Source organism: Gorilla gorilla, chromosome 20, assembly GCF_029281585.2.
Source record: "Gorilla gorilla gorilla isolate KB3781 chromosome 20, NHGRI_mGorGor1-v2.1_pri, whole genome shotgun sequence".
Lineage (NCBI taxonomy): Eukaryota > Metazoa > Chordata > Mammalia > Primates > Hominidae > Gorilla > Gorilla gorilla.
The window spans coordinates 6,182,711-6,206,010 of record NC_073244.2 but is presented as its reverse complement, the minus strand read 5'-3'; the positions used below and the strand labels follow the sequence as shown (position 1 = coordinate 6,206,010).

The window sequence follows — 23,300 nt, the reverse complement described above, 5'->3', positions numbered from 1 at the left end:
GCCGCCCCCTTCCGTGTGCTGTGCGCCGTCCCCTGTCCCCTTCCCTGTGTCGTGTGCAATTCCCCTTCCCTGTGTCGTGTGCAATTCCCCTTCCCTGTGCCGTGGGCAATTCCCCTTCCCTGTGCCGTGTGCCGCCCCCTTCCCTGTGCCGTGTGCAATTCCCCCTTCCCTGTGCCGCCCCCTTCCGTGTGCTGTGCGCCGTTCCCTGTCCCCTTACCTGTGCCGTGGGCAATTCCCCTTCCCTGTGCCGTGTGCCGCCCCCTTCCCTGTGCCGTGCGCAATTCCCCTTCCCTGTGCCGTGCGCAATTCCCCCTTCTCTGTGCCGTGCGCAATTCCCCTTCCCTGTGCCGTGCGCAATTCCCCTTCCCTGTGCCGTGTGCCGCCCCCTTCCCTGTGTCGTGCGCAATTCCCCTTCCCTGTGCCGTGCGCAATTCCCCTTCCCTGTGCCGTGCGCAATTCCCCTTCCCTGTGCCGTGCGCAATTCCCCTTCCCTGTGCCGTGCGCAATTCCCCCTTACCCAAGCCATTCCTGATGGGCATTGAGGGTACTTCCCGCTCCCTCAGGTAGCTCCGCGGCAGGCGCCCCTCGTTCCCACGAGCCCTTTTCTCCAGTGCATGCTGAGCCGGGAACTGCCGGGTCACAGAGCGCCGGCCTTAATCACGTTACCGGCGGTGCCAGTCCACCCTGGAGGCGGCTGTGCAGTCGGCTCGCCCACCAGCCCCGCCTGCGGCTGCCTGTTTCCTAACAGCCTTGCTAACATCTGTGTTGAGCTTTTTTTAGATCTTCCCAAACAATCTGGCATTTCGCTGCCAAGCGTCAGAGCCCTCGAGCTGGTGAGAGAAACTCGAGCCATCGAGTGCCCACCCGGTGCCCAGCTGTGCGCTGGTCCTGGCGCACGTTCCTCTGGGATGCTGGCTGCTCACCCCGGACCGGGGGCTCGCCGGCGTTCCCTGCCCCTGTGCCCACACCCAGGCTGTTCTCACTTGCACTCATGCCCTTCCCGATTCTCTGGCCAAGAACTCCTACAAATGTGCCCAAAGCGCGGGTCCAGGGTCCAGGGATTCCTCCACCCGCCTGCGTCTCGCACTGTCGTCCTCCCTCCCCGGACTCTGCCCCTCTCGGTGTCGTCCTCCCTCCCCGGACTCTGCCCCTCTCGGTGTCGTCCTCCCTCCCCGGACTCTGCCCCTCTCGGTGTCGTCCTCCCTCCCCGGACTCTGCCCCTCTCGGTGTCGTCCTCCCTCCCCGGACTCTGCCCCTCTCGGTGTCGTCCTCCCTCCCCGGACTCTTGGAACTGCGTTTCTTCCCTCTCACCCATCCTGACCCTAAGAAGCTGAGAGAATCTGTGCCCCTCTTGGTAGACCGGGAAGGCGGGGGAGAAGCCCCTCTGCCCTCGTCACCCAGCAAGGGCTAGTGCAGCCTCACGTTCGTGTGGATTCACAGCCAGACCCTGTTCCAAGGCAGAGGCAGTCTGGTCAGGACCCGGCAGAATACACATGGGGTCCAGGCAGCTCCCGAGGGAGATGCCTCAAGGTTACCTGCGATGCTGTTCCGGTTTGAACCATGTGGATACTTTTTTTTTTTTTTTTTTGGAGACTGAGTCTCATTCTATTGCCCAGGCTGGACTGCAATGGCACAATCTCAGCTCACTGCAATCTGTGCGTCCTGAATTCAAGCGATTCTCATGCCTCAGCCTCCCAAGTAGCTGGGATTGCAGGTGCTCACCACCACGCCTGGCTAATTTTTGTGTTTTTAGTAGAGACGGGGTTTCACCATGTTGGCCAGGCTGGTCTCGAACTCCTGACCTCAAATGATTCACCCACCTCGGCCTCCCAAAGTGCTGGGATTACAGGCGTGAGCCACCACGCCCGGCCCCATGTAAACACTTTACACGTTCAAAATACAATTAGAAAAAGAAAGGAAGGAAAATCCTGAAATAGAACTGAGTCAGAGTAAGTGACCCTCCGTGCGTCATGTTGATAGCATAATTACAGGGAAGCAGAGTTACTGTGATTATTTTTAAATGTGGAGACTGAACATACACACTGGGAAGCTCTGGACCCTGGGCCGGGGAGGGCCGGGGCGGGGCGGGGTGGAGCAGCGGCTGCCTTCTCCCTGGGCGTGGACGTGTGGTGCCCACAGCCCCAGCCGCACGCTGTCCCACTCGTGTCCCTGGTTGGAGCCCCGACGGGGCTTTGCTGCTGTAAGATGCTCCCTGTGGCGCCTGCAGACGGGCGGGTTACCACGGGGAGACCAGAGCAGCATCCGCCCTGCAGCCAGCAGCACAGGTGGTGGCCGGGGGAGCTCCTGGTGGGACCCCCGCCTTGCTCCCTGCAAGCCCCTGGCCTGGCTCCCAGCTGACCCCCTGCCCCTCCTTACACTCCCCAGCTCCACCGGGGGACGGCTACGTGCAGGCGGACGCCCGGGGCCCCCCAGACCACGAGGAGCACCTGTATGTCAACACCCAGGGTCTGGACGCCCCGGAGCCGGAGGACAGCCCCAAAAAGGATCTGTTTGACATGCGTATGTGGCAGCCTGGGGGGCGGCCGTCATCGCGTGTGGCCGTGTTGTCTGATGGGGGAGGCACAACCCCACCCCCACTCCCTACGGGATCGCTGGTCTGATGGGGGAGGCTCTCTTCTCCCCGTGAGATCCTTCAAGTCGACGGGTGGGACGGGGAAGCCCGGTCTGTTTCCTGTCGGAGGCCTTGTCTGATGGGGGTGTCCTGGACTCTGCCTTAAAAGGGGCCAGTCTGACAGGGGAGGCCCATTCTCTCTAGCGAATGCGGCCGAGCAGTGTAATGGGTGAGGCCCAGCCCCTCCTACAGGACCCTATCTCCCGTGGCCTCCTTGCTGAACCCCCAGTCTGGTTGGGAATGCCGCTGGCCCCCGCCCTGCGAGAAGCTCCGCTCCCTCGGGGGTAACCCACCTGCCTCTGTCGGAACCCCCGGTCTGAAGGGAGGAGGTTCGTCATTCCTTGAAAGAATGGTCAGTGTGGTGGGAGGCTGCGGCCCCGTCTGTGAGGCCCTCCAGTCAACAGGGGAAGCCAGACCCTCGCCCCATGGGACTCCTTAGTCTGAGAGGGGAGGCCTCGTCTTTTCTCTGTGGGAATCCCGGCCTGCTGGGACGACTGCCTGGCCCGCTGGTCTTGCACGCTGACTCTGGGTCTCCCTGGTCTGATGAGTTTTCTCTTCATGTGACTCCGGGGTCTGAGGATTCTTCCTACGGAAATCCCGGCCTGATGGGGGAGGCACAGCTTCCTGCTTGAAGGAACGCCCAGTCCAATGAGGGAGGCTTAGTCCACCTCTGGACAAAGTGGCTAGTCTGATGGTCAGCCCATTCCTTCCTTCCCTGTGGATGACCCAGCCCGAGGGAGCCCCCAGCCGGGCGGAGGAGGCTTGTCCTTCCTTGGCTGAGGTGTCCAGAGTTCTCTCCTGATTTCCTGCAGCCTCGACTCTGCCCTCCTCCAGCACGGAGGGGTGTTGGCTCTGAGCTGCCGGGTAGGTAGGGTCCTTGCCTGAGCTCAGGACGCCTCCCAAGCTAACTGCAAATTTTTCCCTTCCCTCCACCACCTGACAAAGCACCTTCTCCTCAGCTTCACAATTATGACACCATCTAGCACCTAGTGGGCGCCTGCTGTGTACCAAGCACTACGTGAAGAGCTTGGTCCTCTTGGCTCCTCACAGCAACCCTCAGATGGGAAAGGAGGGGCTTGGGGCTCTGAGCTTCCCTCTGAGGCAGGCTGTCCCTCAGGGTGACCAGACTGCCAGGCAGCCCCGGTTGAGGAAGGGTGTCTTCTCGTCCGTCCTCCACGAAGAGTCCTGGGGCTGCCTCTGATTCGCCACGTGCTCGTCCCCAAACCAGTCGCTGGCTGGGAGGGGGAGGTGAACATGCTGACTGGCCAGGCTAGGAGTTGGAGCTGGCTCAGCCCCAGGGTCAGGGCTGGAGGACCCCCCCAGGACCAGGAGCTGGAGGGGCGGGAGACCAGGGAGTGAGGGTCAGGGCGGGAGGACCCCCCAGGACCAGGAGCTGGAGGGGCGGGAGACCAGGGAGTGAGGGTCAGGGCGGGAGCACCCCCCAGGACCAGGAGCTGGAGGAATTCGAGGCCGCCCCAGCCACAGGTAGAGGCATCTCCGTCAGGGCTGGGGCTCCAGCGCTGCAGGGTCTGAACCGTGCTGCTTTCTGCCTGGGGACACGCCCACCCCTGTTTGACAACGAGGGGACTGACACTCAGAGGAGAGCCTTAGAGTGGCCTGTCGGATGTTGGCATTGTTGGAAGCCGTTAGAAAACCCAGGGCGGAACATTTTAACGCTAGGGGCAAGAGAGGGGTGCCGGCTGTCGTCGTGAGTATTTAGGGCACATTGGAGGCCCCGCAGCCAATGCAGTGAGACCAGACAAGGAAACGAGAGGCGTACGCTTTGGGAAGGAAGCCCACCTGACAAGGCAGGAAAAAGAAACAGGAGTTAACCTCTGAAAGAAAGAGCTGCTGTTACCCTTTGTACACGCTTAGTAGGTGCTTAGAAAACCCAACCTGGGGGGTCCAGGTGGCTGCACATGTGAGCCCACTGCACGCACGGGGCTGGGCGGAGTGCGAGTCTGATACACTGCGGGCGCTCGGTCAGCGCAGGCCGACGGGTGCACGAGGGACTCCCTGGGGAACCCGTTTCTCCCAGCTCTGGTCCCGGCAGGAGCAGCTGCCTGCCCCCTGCCTGCCCAGCACTCCTGTCCCTGGCCTGCAGGACCCTTTGAGGATGCCCTGAAGTTGCATGAGTGCTCAGTGGCGGCAGGTGTGACAGCAGCCCCCCTTCCCTTGGAGGACCAGTGGCCCAGCCCCCCTACCCGCCGGGCCCCTGTGGCCCCCACGGAGGAACAGCTGCGTCAGGAGCCCTGGTACCACGGCCGGATGAGCCGCCGGGCGGCAGAGAGGATGCTTCGAGCTGACGGGGACTTCCTTGTGCGAGACAGCGTCACCAACCCCGGGCAGTATGTCCTCACCGGCATGCACGCCGGGCAGCCCAAGCACCTGCTGCTTGTGGACCCCGAGGGCGTGGTAAGCTGTGCACAGGTGGGAGGGTCTCGGGGCCTGCAGGAGCTTTCCATGTTTATGAAGCTTTTCCAGATTGTTCCAGATGTTGCCTTTGACCAGCTACTGTAGAATTACAAAGTATTTTCCAGTTTATTTTTGAGACAGAGTCTGGCTCTGTCACCCGGGCTGGACTGCAGTGGCACAGTCATAGCTCTCTGCAGCCTCGAACTCCTGGGCTCAAGCGGTCCTCCTGTCTCAGCCTCCTGAGTAGCTGGGACTACAGGTGTGAGCCACCGTCCCCAGCTAAGTTTTGTAGAGATGGGGCCTTGCCACGTTGCCCAGGCTGGTCCCCAACTCCTGGCCTCAAGTGATCCTCCTGCCTTGGCCTCCCAGTTGTAGTCTCAATCTTACGATTTCATCCATCATAACATGCTCTCCCCCCAAACTTATCATGACTTATGCACCTTACAAATGGTGATGTATCTGAGGGATAAATATGGTATTTTCAGGTTCTAATTTATTTGAGGGTGTACAAAGTATGTCTCAATTTACAAGGAATTTTGGGATCAAGTTACTGAATTGCTTCAATTCCTTCTTCCTTCCTCCTTCTCTCCCTCCTTCCTTTCCTTTTTTTCTCTTTCTTTCTTTTTTTTTTTTTTTTGATGGAGTCTCGCACTGTCGCCCAGGCTGGAATGCAATGGCGCAATCTCGGCTCACTGCAAGCTCCGCCTCCTGCGTTCAAGCGATTCTCCCGCCTCAGCCTCCCCAGTACCTAGGATTACAGGCTCCCACCACCACGCCAGTACCTAGGATTACAGGCTCCCACCACCACGCCCAGCTAATTTTTCATATTTTTTTAGTGGAGATGGGGTTTCACTGTATTGGCCAGGCTGTTCTCAAACTTCTGACCTCGTGATCCACCCGCCTCGGCCTCCCAAAGTGCTGGGATTACAGGCGTGAGCCACCGCACCCGGCCTAACTGCTTCAGTTCTAAGATATACACTCTCCCCGCCTGAATTTTGATATCTCTAGAATCTGGATTTTGTTTAAAAACCATCAATTGCATATTTGAACTGCATCATTATTTTACAGGGAGGCTTTTCTCTTCTCTCTCCTCCTGGTACCTAAAATTATGGCGCATCTTACAGTTGCTCTGGGCCAATGAGATTTAGTAATCTCCAGCTTCTAAAGCGTTTAAGGGTTTACAAAGCATTTTCCAATTTACAAGGAGTTCTAGGGTTTATGAAGCGTTTTGAGCGTCTGAGGGCTGCACAGGTTATTTCCCAGGTGAGGAGGTGCTAGAGGGTTCGGAGGCCTCTCAGAGCGTAGGAGGCGTTTTCAGCCATCCGGCCGAATCCTCAGGTGGCTCTGGGGCTGGTGTGAACCTGGTCTCTGCATGAAGCACACTGCGGCGGGCGGGCAGGTGGGGGCGCTTGTGCACCCCGGCCTGGGACAGAGCTGGAGGGGGCAGGGTTTGGGCGAGAGCTGCCTGTTCTCCCAGTTCCTGAGCCCCCCCCAGACTGTTTCCGGTCTCCCTGCCACTGCCTAGCCTGTAGCCTGGTGTGCGATACCTCAGTTCTTTCCCAGGCCAGATTTTCTCTGTTAAATGGATGGCTGGGGTCAGACCGGCAGCCACTACACCTGGAGAAGCTTCAGAACGTCTACCAGTACCTTGTTAAAAGGCAGATTCCCAGCTCCCATTCCCAGTGCCACACAGAAGGATGTGATTTTGCCACACACCTAGGAATGTGTATTTGTCCCTGTTCCCACGTGAAATGTGCACAAGGCCCCCAGCCTCACCAAGGAACTGCTCGGCAGCCGTGGATTTACCCCTGCATCCCACGTGAAATGTGCACAGGGTCCCCAGCCTCACCCGGGAGCTGCTCGGCAGCCGTGGATTTACCCCTGCTTCCCACGTGAAATGGGCACAGGGCCCCCAGCCTCACCCGGGAGCTGCTCGGCTGCTCGGCTGCCGTGGGACACAGGCTCTCTTGGTTTTGTATCCAGTTCCAGCGCTCGGTAGTGCTAAGAGGGTCTCATTCAAAAATGCAGCTGGGTTTTGATTTGGCGATTCAGATTTTCAGGCCTGTGTCTCCAGGATTTCAGGGGTGTGTTTCCTGGAGCTGCAAACCAAATGACCACACACGAAGTGGCTTAAAACAGCAGAGGTTCATTCTCACAGCTCTGGAGGCCAGAAGTCCGAACTCAAGGTGTGGCCGGGGCTGGTTCCTTCTGGAGGCTCTGAGGGAGCCTTGGTCCCAGGCCCCTCCCAGCGCCCGCTGGTGGCCGGGCTCCCGGGTGCTGCCCGCCTTGTGGACACACGGCTCCAATCTCTGCTCTCTCCTGCACATCTGCGTGTTTTCCTTTTCCTGTCAGGAAAGCAGCTAGTGGACTTAGGGCCCCCCTGGCTCATCCTGGACGCATTCGTCCCAGGACCCTTGACCTGTTTATCTACAAAGACTTTTTTCCAAATGAGGTCACATTCACAGGCTCTGAGGGCTAGGATCTGGCCGTATCTTCCCGCGGTCAGCTTTCAGCTCCCGACAGGAAGCGTGGCCCCAGAACCCTGGGGGTTTCAGAGCCCGTGCCCATGTGTGGTTCTGGAATTCTGAGGCCGATCCTGTGGCTGGTGTCCTGGAATTCCCTGGTCCGGCCCCTCGTCCATGCAGGCACCCTAGGGGCTCCCCGGCAGGACCCCAGAACGCCAATCTCCGACTCCACGGGTCCAGGCGGGCTCCCGGGAGCTGATGCCGAGGTCTCTGTCCCACAGGTACGGACGAAGGACGTGCTGTTTGAGAGCATCAGCCACCTGATCGACCACCACCTGCAGAACGGGCAGCCCATCGTGGCCGCCGAGAGTGAGCTGCACCTGCGTGGCGTGGTCTCACGGGAGCCCTGAGCCAGGTGTGTGGCTGCCGCCGTGGGTCGCTGGCCTCGCCTCCTTTGCCAGATTCTTTTCTGATTTGAAAATTGAGACCCGGTTCACGCGCCGTGCCTTTCCTTCTAGAGGGCACGACTCAGGGATGTTCAGCATCCGAGCCGTGCAACCATCTCTGTCGAATTCCAGAACATTCTGTCAGCCCCAAAAGAAGCCCTGTCCCCACCAGCCGTCACTCCCTGTCCCCTCCCCAGCTCCAACCCCACACATCCGCCTCCTGTCTCTGTGGATGGGCCTGTCCTGGACATTTCATAGCAATGGGATTCCACGCTGTGTGTCCTTCTGTGTCTGGCGTCTCTCACTGAGCGTGACGTCCTCCAGGGGCATTGCGCTGTGGCCCGGGCCAGAGCCTGGCTCCTGTTCTCGGCTGGATAATGTCCCACTGTGTGACGGGACCACGTTTTGTGTGTTCATCCGCTGATGGATGCTGGGGCTGCTTCCGCCTTTTGGTCACCGTGAGCCTTTGTGTGCAGGTTGTGTGTGGACACGCGTCACTGCCCGTGGGTGCATATGTGCCTGAGGGTGGCAGCGTGCAGCCATGACCGTGACACTGCGGTCAGCTGTGATGGGCGTCACCTGGTCTTTGTGGACCCCTGCGGCGTGCTGGGTGTCCAGGCCTCCTTCCCAGAGGAGGGGTGGGCACTGCTGGAGAGGACGGTGGGCTGGGACAGGCAGGGGCTGGCGTGTGAGCCCAGGCAGTGAGAAGACCACACCTCAGGCCGGGCCGAGGAGCCCCAGGCCTCCACTTTTGGTGCGGGGCTCGGGGGGACCCATGGTAGGGTGTGGACGGAGGAGGGAGAGGCAGGTCTGGGTGATCTCATGGTCTCTCCTCTGGGGTGAGGTTGGGGCAGGAGAGGGTGCAGCTGTGGGGCTGGAGGGAGTGAAGGCTGAGAGAGCAGCCGGGGAGGAGGGAGAGCCGGCAGGGGGAGGGGGCTGTGGAATTTCCCAAGGGCTGCGCTTCTGGGCCAGGTCGGGCTGCTCTCCTGTCCCCATGACAACGGTCTGCTTCCAGCCTCCTCTCTCCTGGGCGGCCCCTCCCCCACGCAGCCGCGGCCTCCTCCAGCCCCCAGCCAGGCCTCGGGCTGCAGGCAGAGGGGGCTCCGGGTCTGGCAGGGGCTCCCGTAAAGCACCTGAAACTGCCTGCGGCCTGCGGCACACGGGCTCCTGTGTTCCGTTCGCACCGGTCCCTGCCTGCGTCCCCTTGGAAAGGCGTTGGTGACCCCAGAAATAACCTGGAAGGCAGTAATGATTTCTTCTCAGGAGGCCGTTGCCCTGTCCCAGGAATGTGCTGAACCCTTCAGTTCTGAGACAGGCACTGGGATCGGCATTCTCGCTTGCACGCGAGGAGACAGCAGAGAGGTTAGGGCACTGCCCTAGGTCCACAGCACGGACTCAGGACACCTGCACCGGAGCCCCAGCCGTGCGACCTGAGGAGCTCTGGGCTGGACCTGAGGTGTGGCACCTGCAGAGATGATGCCAAGGCAGAAGAGCGTGTGGCTCACACCGGAGCCCAGGTCTGCGGCCACCATCTCAGCCCTGACCCCGCCTTCTCTTTCTGCCCGCAGGTGACCGTTCTCAGCCCCGGCTCCTGCCTGTCGTGGCCTTGGGGCTCTCAGCCCTCCTCCTGGATCCTGGTCAGGCCGAACCACCGCTGCCTCTCCTTCCTCCGCATGAGCCTCTGGCATGGTCCTTCCTCCAGCTGGCCCCGGGCTGGGCAGAGCCGCCTCCTGCCGGGGCCCCTGCCCACCCCCTCCTTTGCCTGGAGTGAGGGTGTTCATACCAAAGACGGAACCATTTCGCCTTTAAAGAAAATATATCCAGAAGCAGCCGCTGCCTCGGAGCCCTGGCCTGTGGGTCCCCCTGTCGCCTGGCTGGTTCAGTCTAACGCCCCGGAGAGTCAGGGCTCCCAGGACCCTGGGGAGGAGGCAGATTCCGGGCCTGGCTGGGCTTCCTCTTCCCACCTGAGGACTGGGTGCACAGTTGTCTTTGAGGGGGGACGCTTAAGGTGCTTTGGGGTTCTCAGGCCAGGACACATGCTGGCGCTGAAGTGGAGGCAGCCTTGAGGTCACCTGGGATCTCGGGGTAGCCAGGCCGCTCCAAGACAGTGGATATCGAGGCAGTCGTGAGGCCCCTACTCCACCTGGGAGCAGGGGAAGGACGTGGTTGCCTGGCCTGGGCTGCGCCCAGCAGCTTCCCCCAAATCCTGCCCTCCCAGCTGTGGGCCCAGACGGGATGTTCGGATCGGTTTGTAATTAAACCTGGGAATGGCCACAAGAGCACAAGCCCACCTGCATATCTGGGGGGCCCTAGCGGGGCTGGGGCTGGGACGAGTCTCTCAGGTGAAGAGCTGATGAGGGGGCTCAGAGGGACCACATTTGGCCTCCCTAAGGGCCTGGACTTGGAGAGAAGGAAGGCGGGGCTGTGCATCTGCCCGTACCTGGCAGATTGTGGGGTGACCCCTCTGCCCAGCAGCCCCCGCATCTCTCTGGTTACCTCTGTTTTATCCAGGATAAAACACACTTCAACTTCTCCACTAAACATTTCTCTCACCTCCTTGGAGACACCCTAGTTTATCACCCGAATGCCAAACCTCTGCCTTTCAAGACAGCCCAGGACATCGGACCAGAGCTGGTTGTTTTCTTCTCCAAGATGCCCCCAGCGTGGCCCTAGATGGGCCGGGCTTTCCTGTTGTCCTGGCTTCTCTCCAGGACATCCCCCTCGATGCCCCTGCTCTTCCCCGACGCCCAGCATCGTGCTCAAGCACCCCAGCTCCATTCCTTACACCTCCTGTCATGTTACATCTGAGCCTCTGGTTCCAAGAGACCCCCCAGCTCCTCCCACAAACACAGCATCTTCCCAGGAGAGAGGTTCCCAGCCTCTCCACATCCCCGCAGGGCCACGTCTGTCAAGGGCTGAGGATCTCTGGCTGCTTTCTCTGCAGACAGCAGGCCCTACCCCCTGCCCTGGGGGACAGGTCTAGTAAGGGTGTGTGTGGGGAGAAAAAGCCACTCTGGTTTGTCCTGAACTAGGACTGGAGCCTTCCAAAGGCAAACCCAAAAGGGGCTTCGATGACACGTCTCTTATTTCCGAGATGTGGAGGCAGAGCCACCCATCCATCCTCCCGTCTACATGTCGATCAGTAACCCATCCATCCATCCATCCATCATATATCATCCATTCACCCATCCACCCATCCATCCATCATCCATTCACCCACCCATCCATCATCCATCATCCATCTATAAATCCATCAGTAACCCATTCACCCATCCACTCATCATCCATTCACCCATCCATCCATCATCCATCATCCATCCATCAGTAACCCATCCATCCATCCATCCATCCATCATATATCATCCATTCACCCATCCACCCACCCATCCATCATCCATTCACCCACCCATCCATCATCCATTCACCCATCCGTCCATCATCCATCTATAAATCTATCAGTAACCCTCCATCCACCCATCATCCATTCACCCGTCCACACATCATATATCATCCATCTATAAACCTATCAGTAACCATCCATCCATCCATCATATATCATCCATCCACCCGTCAGTAACCCATTCATCCATCCATCCATCCATCCATCCATCCATCCATCCATCCATCCATTCACCCACCCATCCATCATCCATCATCCGTCTATAAACCTATCAGTAACCATCCATCCATCCATCATACATCATCCATCTATAAATCCATCAGTAACCCACTCATCCATCCCCCATCTACACATCCATCAGTAATCCACCCATCCATCCATCTACACATCCAACCATACATCCATCCATCCATCTACACATCCAACCATACATCCATCCATCCATCTACACATCCAACCATACATCCATCCATCCATCTACACATCCAACCATACATCCATCCCATTTACACATCAGGTAATCCACCTACCCATCCCCCATCTACACATCCATCAGTAACCCACTCATCCATCCAACCATCCATCTGCATATCCAGCCATCCATCCATCTCCACATGTACACATCCATCAGTCATCCATCCATCCAGTCACCCATTCATCGCCCCATCTACACCCATCAGTAACTCAGCCATCCATCTATCCATTCGCCCACCTGGTCACCCATCCATCGGCCTAAGCCTCCATCATTATTCCATCTATCCATTTTCCATCTGTCCATCCATTCATCATCCATGCATCCACCTGTCTCTCTATCGCTCATCCATCGCCTGTTCATTTTCATTCCCTTCACTGCTTCATCCATCCACCCACCCACCGTCTTTCAGCATGCTTGCATTGAGTATCTTTTACCTGCTTGAGTATCTTTTATCTGCCAGGAGCTCTGGTGGGCAAACAAGATGCAGTAATGACCAAAACAGATCTGCCCTCGTGGAGTTAATGGCCAAGTGACATTAATCCGCAAATCACCACTCAACATACAATCACAGCTGTGGAGTGGGCACGGTGGCTCACGCCTGTAACCCCAGCACTTTGGGAGGCTGAGGTGGGCGGATCACCTGAGGTCAGGAGTTCAAGACCAGCCTGGCCAACATGTCAAAACCCCATGTCTGCTGGAAATACAAAAATTAGCTGGGCGTGGTGGTGCACGCCTATAGTCCCAGCTACTTGGGAGGCTGAGGCAGGAAAATCACTTGAACCCGGGAGGCGGAGGTTACAGTGAGCTGAGATCGCACCACTGCACTCCAGCTTGGAGGACAGAGCGAGACTCCATCTCAAAACAAACAACTGTGGAAAAGAGTGCATCATGGAGCTCAGAAATCCCAGGAAATCCAGGAGGGTATCTTTGTGGGAACAACACAGGGACTGTGATTGGAGGATGAGCCCCAGGTGAAGAAAGAGCTCTGGGCAGAGGAGATGGCGTGTGCAAAGGCCCTGTGGTGTGTGCAAAGGCCCTGTGGTGTGTTCAGCCAGCACATTCAGGGAGCAGAAGGGTGGCCAATATGGCCGAGGTGAGGTCAGAAGCGGGGTGAGGACACAGAGCTTGGGGGAGGCCTGGTGCCAGGAAGAGCTGCCAGGGGTCTTTTGAGCACAGGGGCGATAACATTCCCCGTGGGAAGTAAACTGTTGGGAATTGCGGGGAGGGCAAGGAGGAGGCGCTGGACCAGAGGAGTGCTGGGGAGTAGGGAGTGTCAGATTCCCAAGATGCATAGGACAGAGGGCGTCTAAATGCACTTCATTCATTCATTCATAGCCCTGGGCCCTGGGCCCAAGGTGCCCATCCACACTCCACCTCCGTCTGTCCTCTTCCAAGTCCCTGTGTAAATAGAAACTGGCACCTGCTGGGACATGAGCCAAGAGCAGCATGAACTCGGGGGGCTGAAACTCTCCCTGCTTTACAGATGAGGAAACGGAGGCTCGGAGAGGCGAGGTGACCCCCGAGACCATCCCACTGGGAGGTGGTGAAGCTGGTTTTGGAGGGCCCCCATCTCCCAATCCCGTTCTCTGGGTTGGAAGAGTCTGGGTGCCCAGACGCCTGGCTCCAGCTGGGTCCCTACACCTGTCTCCTCCCCTTTCCTACCTTTGTACTTCCAGTAATTGGAATAATTAAGTCAATAATCCACTCCTCGGGAGCCTGAGCCTGGAGTGGGAGGCAGGAGAACCCTGGATCACATTCAACCTCTAAATGCTGCGCAGCCTGGATGAGTCGTTTTCTTCCCTGAATCGCACTCGATCCCCTGCACGAGGAGACAGGAGGACTTGCCGTGGAGGGGTCAGGATGCCCCAGGAATCAGCTAGTGCCATGGAGGGGCCAGGATGCCCCGGAACTCAGCTGGTGCCATAGAGGGCCAGGATGCCCCGGGAATCAGCTGGTGCCGTGGAGGGGCCAGGATGCCCCAGAACTCAGCTGGTGCCATAGAGGGCCAGGATGCCCCGGGTATCAGCTGGTGCCATGGAGGGGCTAGGATCCCCGGGAATCAGCTGGTGCCGTGGAGGGGCCAGGATCCCCGGGAATCAGCTGGTGGCACAGAGGGCAAGGATGCCCCGGGTATCAGCTGGTGCCGTGGAGGGCCAGGATGCCCCGGGAATCAGCTGGTGCCGTGGAGGGGCCAGGACGCCCCAGGAATCAGCTGGTGGCATAGAGGGCCAGGATGCCCCGGGAATCAGCTGGTGCCATAGAGGACCAGGATGCCCCGGGAATCAGCTGGTGCCGTGGAGGGGCCAGGATCCCCGGGAATCAGCTGGTGCCGTGGAGGGGCCAGGATCCCCGGGAATCAGCTGGTGCCGTGGAGGGGCCAGGATCCCCGGGAATCAGCTGGTGCCGTGGAGGGGCCAGGATGCCCCGGAACTCAGCTGGTGCCGTGGAGGGGCCAGGATGCCCCGGAACTCAGCTGGTGCCATAGAGGGCCAGGATGCCCCAGGTATCAGCTGGTGCCATAGAGAGCCAGGATGCCCCGGATATCAGCTGGTGCCGTGGAGGGGCCAGGATGCCCCGGGAATCAGCTGGTGCCGTGGAGGGGCAGGATGCCCTGGAATCAGCTGGTGCCATAGATGGCCAGGATGATCTGGGTATCAGCTGGTGCCGTGGAGGGGCAGGATGCCCCGGGAATCAGCTAGTATCAACTGAGCACCCCGCCTGCGGCAGGCCTGGAGGTCAGCCGGTTCCGTGTGCTCCCTGAGGAATCGGGCTACTCCCCAGTGCCTCAGTGTCCCTCTCTGGAAACTGGCGATGGTGGCCCTCCAGGGCCCTCCCACTGGGCTAACCCGTGATGCACGAATCAGTCAGGTCCCTCCTGGGAGCTCGCAGACCGTCCTGCTCCTGGGATTGTTTTATTGTTATGCCGTCCCCTCCCTTTCCTGAGGCTCCCAGGGTAAGTTTTCAAGCTGCACAGCTACGCAGTGGCCTCCTCAGCATTGGAGCTCGGATTGCAGACCCCCCCCCCGCCCTTTTTTTAAAACCACCTCCCTGTAGGTCCTCCAAGCCTGTTATCCTGGAGGCCACTGTGGGGCAGCCTTGGATTCAGGCCTGGCTCGGGGAAGCCCCGGGTCCCTGGTGGGGCCCCCACCTCGGGGGATGGAGGGCCAAAGCCTCCCAGCATGAGGTGCCACGACTCAGGGCGGAGAGGGGCTGGCCGATACCACCTGGGCCCCTCCTCCAGCTTGAGCCTGAATCTACAGCATCCTGGTCTCCCATCCTGGAGGACTGCAGCAAGGCTGCTGCAGAGGGAAGCAGAAGGTTCTGTTGACCAGGAGAGGCTCCTGTTTACTTACTGATGGTGCAGAGCTAAGCAGCCGGAAGGCCCCGGCCTCCCTGCCCCTGCCCCACCCAGGGTGGGCTCTGCGTCCGTCCACAGGGCAGATGTTAGGACCCATCCCAGGTACTTTTCAGGCCTATGTTTCCTCAGCCCCCAAATGTGATAGGGTGTGGGGATGGGGTGGGGCTTCTGGCCAAGCCAGGCTGTGGTGGGGTCAGGGCTCTGGGGTGCACTTTGAGGTCTGGGGCAGCTCCCCGCTGGCTGAGACCCCTTCCTGACCTGCAGACGCATCTGAGGGAGAGGGCGACTGATGCCTGCCTCGCACACATGGTAGGGATGCTGCAGGCACTTTGCACATAGTGATCTGTTGAGCCCTCCCTCGAGTGCCGTGGTGCCCTGGGCTGCTGGAAAGACAGAGGTCTGGATGCTTGTCCAGCGTCACACAGGGGGAAGGGTTGGCACCAGGATTCAAGCCCTGACTGACCAGCTCTGGATTCGTGTCCTAGCATGGAAACAGGCATAGTGTGAACTCAGTGCCTCATCCCCCAACCCAGCTGGCAGGAGAGGCTCTGCCCCCACCTGGGCTGGGCAGGGGTGCCGGAGAGCGAACCCACAATACCTGGGGCTGGCCTGATGTCAGGAGACCCGTCACTGCCCCTTCCTCAGACCCAAGCTGTCCGCTTCCCTCCCCAGGCCCTGCTGTCCTTGTCTGCAATGGAGGAGGGTGGCTCTGTGGCCCCTGAGGCCCCCTCCCCTCGGGCCTGCTGAAAGAGCACTGCTTCGGTGCCATCGTGGCGATGCTATTCACCCATTTGTTTGGCAAATGTTTACTGGAGACATGGCTGGCCTGTGCCTTGGGGACACTACAGGGACAGGACCTCCAGGATCCTCCTCCCGGCTCGGGCCCAGCAGAGACGGTGGACAGACCCCCAGGATCCGGGCCCAGCAGGGGCGGTGGACAGACCCCCAGGGCCCTCCTCCCGGCTCGGGCCCAGCAGGGGTGGTGGACAGCAGCCCAAGGGTGTTCTGCATGGCGGCCGGAGCTGGGGTTCGGGGGCCCTGCTAGGCTGTGGTGGGGCCTGCCCAGGCTTCCTGGAGGCGGCGGCGGTGAAGGGGAGAATTCCTCGGTGTCTGTCTCCTTGTCAGACTTTGGGGCTGCATCGCGGTTGCCCCAGCACAAAGTGAGGGCTCATCAACGTTTGCTGGGTGAGCAAAGCTTAAATGGGGTCACAGCTCCTCCGGGTTTCACTTTCCCCTCTGGACGGCAGGACTCTAACCCCTCACTGCGAGGGTGTGTGGAGAGTGGGGAGGCCTCAGCCCAGCTCTCTCGCTCTCCTGGACCCCTCTTCTACCACTGTGGCAGCAGCCGCTCCTCCCAGCTTGGGCCACATCCAGACTTGGGGACATTCCCAGAATGCAGGAGGCTCCTGGACAATCAATAATTCAATAAAGCGCCAGGCGTCCGCCGGCTCCGGGTTGGTCCTGGGGATATGTTATCTTGCTGGCTCCATGCACGAGGAGGCTGGGAACTGCTCAGCTCGGTTCCAGAAGAGGAAACTGAGGCGGGGAGGGCAGGGAGGGAGGGAGAGAAGGAAGCAGTGAAGGCCGGGGCTGGCAGATCACAGAAGCAGCTGGCAGGAGGGGGGTCGGGGCCTCAGGAGGGGGGGACCCTGTGGTCTCAGGAACTGCCAGGAAGCCTGGGTTTGGACCTGGTCTTGCCCCCTCTGGGTTTCTCCATCCGTGAATCACACGCATGTGCCTTCTCCCTTCGCCCCGACCCTCATGCTTTCCTGCTGTATTCCTGTTCCGGGCGTCACCACCCCTGCAGTTCTGAGCTGCACCTGTACGCTCTGTGGGCATCCTGCCCCTGCATCACCAGGGCTGGGGCCACCTCCCTCCGTCCCAGCTGTGTCCCCGGTGGCCAGGTCACTGTCCAGCATCAGGTTGGTGCTCAGGAAACGTTTGTCCATGAAATGAAGGAGCCCCCCCTTCCAGGCTTCTTGGAGGGCTGCTGAGAGGTTGCCCATTTAGTAAGACCTGCTGTCCTAGCTGTTCGGTCCTTGTTTCTGGAAGGAAACCCCTCACCTTCCTCATCTACAAATTGAGAATTGCAGTAGGATCTGCGTACTGAGTTGTGTGAGAGTCAGAGACCCGCCAGGACGCTGGGAGGCTGGCAGGGAGGAGACGCTCCGTCATAAACCCAGCTGCGTTTATTACTGTTGCCGTCATTTAATTCGTCGTCGTTAGTCGGGAAAGCTCCTCGCCGGCAGCGAGTAGGGGGTCTGGGACCCTCTTCCGATATACGGAGGCAGGGGCTTGGGTTGGGAGAACGACTTCCCGGAATCCGCGGGCGTGAGCGCCAGGGGTGGCCGTCAGCCAACCGTGAGCACCTGCTTGTCTCCCACCGGCCCCCAGTCAGCCCCCGGGCCCTGGCGAGGCTCCTCCCTGCCACCAGCCTCCGGGGGCTGCGGGGAGACGGCCCCACCGCCGTCCCGCGGGGGCGGGGGCGGGTGGGGGGGGGGCGCGGGCGGCCGTACTCGGAGGAATACGGCGGCGGCGGCGGCGGGGCTGGGCGGTTTCCCGCCGCGGGTGAATGAGTCCGACTGCGCTGCCGCCGCCACCGCCGCCCGCATCGAAGCTCCGGCCGCGTCCCCCGCGCCAGCCCCGGGAGCCTGCGCGCCGAGACCCCTGCGTGTCTGCGAACAGACCTCCGGCCTCGGGCCATCACCCCGGGCAGGTAAGTCCAGGGACCCCGCCCGGTCTGCGGGGACCGCCAGGCCCCCACCCCCACCCCAAGCGGAGTCGGGGAGGGCTGGGGGTGGGGGGACACCGGGGAGTCGACTCGCTGCTCTCTCGGCCCCAGACCTACCGCCCCTCCCTTCCCCCACCCCGAACGCCTGGCCCTGCAGTCCGGGGAGAAGCCACAGGTGGGTGGGAGCTGGGGGGGCGGAGCTGGGACACCCCGGGGGTCCACCCACATCCGTGTCTTCCCCTGGGACTGAGCGCGGAATCCTTTGGAATGAGCGCGCTGAGATGCTCAAAACCAGCGTAGGGGCGGGCGAGGGGCCAGTCTCCTCTGGGAGCTCCCCGGAGAGTCAGAACGCGGCCCCCACCCCCCTGGGCTTGGTGCTTGGAAGTTAAGCGGGATCTCTCCGGAAAAAGGTGGGGGGAACCCGCCTCACTCCTGTCCTGGGCCGCCGCGCCTGGGCGGGATGCCCCCAGAGGACCCCTCCACCCCCACCGCGCTGGCAGGGCCCTGCCGGGTGGCCCCACAGGGAGCAGATGCCCAGGGTCCTCTGCCAGCCGCCCCCCACTGCTCCTGACCCCTGCTTCTCTTCCCAGACGCTGCAGCCCCTGTCCGGGCCTCTTGCCTGCCGCCCCCATGAGAAAAACCAACATGTGGTTCTTGGAGCGGCTTCGGGGGTCTGGGGAAAACGGTGCTGCCCGGGGCGTGGGGAGTGAGGCGGGGGACAAGGCCTCCAAGGGGCCCCTGTACAGCAATGTGTTGACGCCCGACAAGATCCCCGACTTTTTCATCCCCCCCAAGCTGCCCTCGGGCCCCGCGGAGGGCGAGGGACAGGCCGCGCTGGGCCCCTCCACGTCGGAACAGAACCTGGCCTTTGCGGCCCCTCGCCAGACCCCACGGAGCCCCCGGCTGCCTGCCAAGCTGGCAGCCGAGAGCAAGAGCCTGCTGAAGGCAGCCACCCGGCACGTGATCCAGATCGAGAGTGCCGAGGACTGGCCATCCGAGGAGGCCACTGACGCCGACCCCCAGGCCCAGGGTGCCATGTCCCTGCCCTCGGTTCCCAAGGCCCAGACGTCCTACGGCTTCGCCACGCTGGCCGAGAGCCCCCACACGAGGCGCAAGGAGTCTCTGTTCCACAGTGAGCACGGGGCTCTGGCCCAGGTGGGCTCCCCAGGGGCCGGGCGCCGCCGGGCAGCCGCCAAGGCCAACGGGGGTGATGGGGGCCCCAGGGAGGCTGGCGGGGCCCTCATGAGCCCCGGCCGCTACTTCAGTGGCGGGGAGAGCGACACAGGGTCCTCGGCCGAGTCCTCCCCCTTCGGGTCCCCTCTGCTGTCCCGCTCCGTGTCTCTGCTCAAAGGTTTCGCCCAGGACAGCCAGGCCAAGGTGAGCCAGCTCCGGCACTCCGTGGGCCGCCACGGCTCCCTGTCTGCCGACGACAGCACCCCGGACACCAGCCCCGGGAGCCGGCGCCGCCTGACCCGCCGGGCACCCCCGGAACCTGGCCCCGAGTCGGGCCAGGCGCGTGGGGAGCACACGGTCCACGTGGGCCCTCGGGGCAGCGTGCGGCTGCTGGCCGAGTACGAGGCCGGCCAGGCCCGCCTGCGGGTGCACCTGCTGGCCGCCGAGGGCCTCTACGACCGCCTGTGCGACGCCCGCAGCATCAACTGCTGCGTGGGCCTGTGCCTGGTGCCGGGCAAGCTGCAGAAGCAGCGCAGCACCATCGTCAAGAACAGCCGCCGCCCCGTCTTCAACGAGGATTTCTTCTTCGACGGCCTGGGGCCCGCCAGCGTCCGGAAGCTGGCCCTCAGGATCAAGGTGGTGAACAAGGGCAGCAGCCTCAAGCGGGACACGCTGCTCGGGGAGAAGGAGCTGCCCCTGACCTCCCTGCTCCCCTTCCTGTAGAGCGGGGACCTGCTTGCTGTCCGCTCGGGTGCGGAGGGCAGACCCCGGTCTCTCCTCCACACCGGGTGCTGGCGGGCGGGTCCGCCGGCTTGGGCTGGGGCGGGGCGGGGAGGGGCTCACACTCAGGCTGGGCTGGGCGCTGATGCTGTAGCTGACGCATGGTTTCCTGGGTCACCCGATGCTGACTGGAGTATTATTTTTCATGAATTAATTTCTTCTTTGGACGAGGAGGAGGAGAGGGGCCCTCGGGGGAAGAGAAGGGGCCACTCCACGGGGCAGAAGGTCCCCCTTTGCCCCTCCACACTGCCTAGCGCCTTTCACGCAGAGTTCTAGAAGGAGGTTCTCAGGGGTCCAGGAATCCGTGCAAGTGGCCAGGGCGGGGCCGTGGACAGGGAGGTGACAAGTCTTGGAGCCCACAGTCTCCTTCGCTGCACGCCTGTCTTCCTCCCCCACAGCCTGCCGCCATCCAATTCCCACCCCACGGAGAGCAGGGCCTCGCGGCGACACCAGGCCCAGGCTCTGCCCGAGACGCCCCCCCACAGGGGTCAGGCTTGGCTCTGGGAGACCCCAGCTTCCCAGGCTCCGGTGGGGAGCGGGGCCAGGCGAGGGTGCCCTGACGAGGGTGGGCGTGGAGGGAGCAGCCGCTGCCACAGTCGGAGCAGAGGAGGTCTTGGCAGAGGTCCACGGGGAGGAGACGGCTCTCCTGGCCTGTTTTCCTCCGACACCGTCGCCACTGGCTTTTTGGGTACAGGCGCGTCTGGCCATTTCTGCTGTGGCGCCGGAGGGTCTTGCTCAGAGATGCCCAGAGAGCAGCCCTATGGCCCATCCGTCCTCGCTGGGGGCTGCCACCCCGTCGCCCTTTTGTCCAGCGTCTGCAGCTGGGAGCGACACGCAGTGATTGACGGCCGTGGCTTTGACGCCACACGTGTAAATAGGCTGTGGCTACGGTGGGTGGGTCGGAGCCCAGGAGGCAGCTGGGGGGACCTGGCTATGGCCTTTCCTGCTGCTAGGTGGCTGCAAGGCTTCCATTGTGTGGTTATGTGGGTCCTTGAATGATTTTGGGGAGGTTTCCAGCTCAGAATGATGCAGAAATGATAAGACTCAAAGCAGGGGCCAGGCCAGGCCGGTGCCTTCGCCTCTCCCGGCTGCTGGTGGGCACGGGGGAACCAGGGCACATCTGTGGTATCCAGGGACTTCCCTTGTCAGCCCGTTTGCCACACTTTGTTCCTCTTGACCAGGGGAGGGTGGAGGAGCTGCTTCCCAGGACTGGAGGAGCAGCTGGGCCCCTGCTGCACGTCCGGTGGGACACACCTGTGAGCCCTCCAGAGGGAGAGTGCAGGCCCCTTCTGAGCCTGGTGTTGCAGGCGCTCCGCTCTCTCCGGAAGCCAGGGCGCCCAGGGCGGAGGCTCCTCAGGCCGGGGAGGCGGGGAGGGTGCCCTGCATGGAGAGAGATGCCGGCGCTCCCCGCCTTCTCTGATGCTCACCCCTCCCAGGCCCCGTTCTCCCTGGGGTCCCCCGTTTAATAGCCCCCTGCACTGTTTGATATCTTAGTGTCTGAGGTTGACTGTGGGTAAATCTTTAAGACACTCCCCAGCTGTGTTTGTTTATAAATGCTGTTTATAGTGCAATAAAGGTGTTTCGGGAATACGGGGGTGGAGGTTGGCTTCCCTGGCTGTTTAATAACGAGAGAGTTCTGCGGTGAACTCCAGGGAGGAAGGAGGAGAGGATTCCAGATTGGCAAGGTCCTTTCCACTGCCCTCCGCATTCTCCTGCCCGGGGTGGAGGCAGGCACGGGGCAGGAGCCCAGCCCCTGATAAACCACCTCCCTTGGAGCGGCAGGTCTGGGTGCTGCTTCACGGTTCCAGCTCTGTGACTACGTGGATGTCAGGAAACAGGACTCTGACCCTACATGGTGCCTACAGGGTGGGTCCCGTCTCCCCTCAGAACCTTCAGACAGGACCCTGTCTCCACAGACCCCGTCTAGACACAGCCCCGTATCCCCCTCATGCCCCTCAGGGCAGGACCTGTCCCCCCTCACACCCCTCAGGACAGGACCCCGTCCTCCCCCACACCCCTCAGGGCAGGACCCCGTCCCCCCTCACACCCCTCAGGGCAGGACCTGTCCCCCCCACACCCCTCAGGGCAGGACCCCGTCCCCCCTCACACCCCTCAGGACAGGACCCCGTCCCCCCCACACCCCTCAGGGCAGGACCCCGTCCCCCCCACACCCCTCAGGACAGGACCCCGTCCCCCCCTCACACCCCTCAGGGCAGGACCCCGTCCCCCCCAGCACCCCTCAGGGCAGGACCCCGCCCCCCCCCCAGACCCCTCAGGGCAGGACCCCGTCCCCCCCCGACACCCCTCAGGGCAGGACCCCGTCCCCCCCACGCCCCTCAGGGCAGGACCCCGTCCCCCCTCACGCCCCTCAGGGCAGGACCCCGTCCCCCCCCACGCCCCTCAGGGCAGGACCCCGTCCCCCCCACACCCCTCAGGGCAGGACCTCGTTCCCCCCTCACACCCCTCAGGACAGGACTCCGTCCCCCCTCACACCCCTCAGGACAGGACCCGTCCCTGTGCTCTCAGCCCAGGCTGGGCTGCTCTGTCTCTCCTGCTGCCCATGGGGTCCAGATGTCTGCCATCTCAAATCCACCAGGAGCTTTTGGGAATTGGGGTTCAGCGTAGCCCGGCCTCCTGACCGTGGCCCGATGAGCCCCAGTCAGGGCCTGGGACGGGTTGACAGGGCTACGGGTGCCTTGTAGCCTCTTCAGCTGCAGCCACTCATCCCTAGGCTGCGTGGGTGTGTGTGTGTGCGTGCCGGGTAGGTGCATGTACGTAGCCGTGTGCTTCCGCATGTGTGTGCAGTGTGACTGTGTCTGCCCGCGTTACCATGCCCATCTGTTGGGTGTATGTGACAGTGCCCCTGTGGCCAGGTGAGCGCCTGCAGGCCCTCGAGTATAGCTGCCTGTGTGCTGGCGTGTGCACGTGTAAGCACGTGAGCCGTGTATGCATGCGTGTAACTGTGCTTGTGTGTGTCACCGCGTGTGTGCTGGTGTGTGCACGTGTAAGCACGTGAGCTGTGTATGCATGTGTGACCGTGTGCGCTTGTGTGTGCCTGTGTCACTGCTGGTGTGCACTTGTGTGTGCGTTTGTGTGTGCTGGTGTCTGGGAGCTGCAGCTGCCCATGCCCTCCCCCCTCCACTTCCACGTGGGCATCATCCAGGGATGCCGCGCCTGCGTGGTGTCTCGCCCTGCCTCAGGTCTTGGCCCACTGCCCTTCAGGTCAGCCCCCACCCCGGGGGAGTCAGATGCCCTTGTTCACTCCTGGCTGTGGCCGTTTGCTGCCTTGTGATGTTGATCCTGAGCAGAGCGAATCTACTGTTTGCACCTCCAGCATCCCTGGCGCCACAGAGCACTCGGCCCCAGTGGGTGGTGTGCGGTGAAGGAGGCAGGCACACCTGCCAGCAGTCTCTCCTTTCAGACTG

The 23,300-nt window shown here is 61.6% G+C and overlaps 2 protein-coding genes across 5 annotated transcripts in view; both read left to right on the top strand.

Moving 5' to 3' along the window:
* The window catches only part of SHC2 (SHC adaptor protein 2), a 42,685-nt gene extending 32,448 nt beyond the window's left edge, over positions 1–10,237 (top strand). The window contains exons 10-13 of one of the 3 annotated variants that reach the window (XM_031006676.2): positions 2,386–2,520; positions 4,737–5,047; positions 7,794–7,927; positions 9,527–10,237. In XM_031006676.2, coding sequence (XP_030862536.1) covers positions 2,386–2,520; positions 4,737–5,047; positions 7,794–7,922 — 575 coding nt within the window. In that variant the 3' untranslated portion in view covers positions 7,923–7,927; positions 9,527–10,237. Of the gene's footprint in view, positions 1–2,385; positions 2,962–4,736; positions 5,048–7,793; positions 7,928–9,526 lie in introns of those variants that run through there. The other 2 variants (XM_055370980.1, XR_008674085.2) reach the window with 2 other exon arrangements.
* A 113-nt stretch (positions 10,238–10,350) lies between these two features.
* On the top strand, positions 10,351–23,300 carry C2CD4C (C2 calcium dependent domain containing 4C). 2 transcript variants are annotated; one of them, XR_010132167.1, is made up of 3 exons: positions 10,351–17,907; positions 18,513–21,741; positions 23,210–23,300. XR_010132167.1 is itself a non-coding variant. In XM_031006675.3 (2 exons), exon 2 carries the CDS (start codon positions 18,553–18,555, stop codon positions 19,816–19,818), a length of 1,266 nt encoding a protein of 421 aa, XP_030862535.2. In that variant the 5' UTR covers positions 10,351–17,907; positions 18,513–18,552; the 3' UTR covers positions 19,819–21,785. The 2 variants fall into 2 exon arrangements, 1 of the variants encoding a protein (XP_030862535.2); XM_031006675.3 differs by lacking the exon at positions 23,210–23,300 and having other exon boundaries at positions 18,513–21,785.

Coding starts and splice junctions, on each gene's coding strand:
- C2CD4C (XM_031006675.3), top strand. CDS start 18,553: ATGAGAAAAACCAACATGTGGTTCTTGGAGCGGCTTCGGGGGTCTGGG.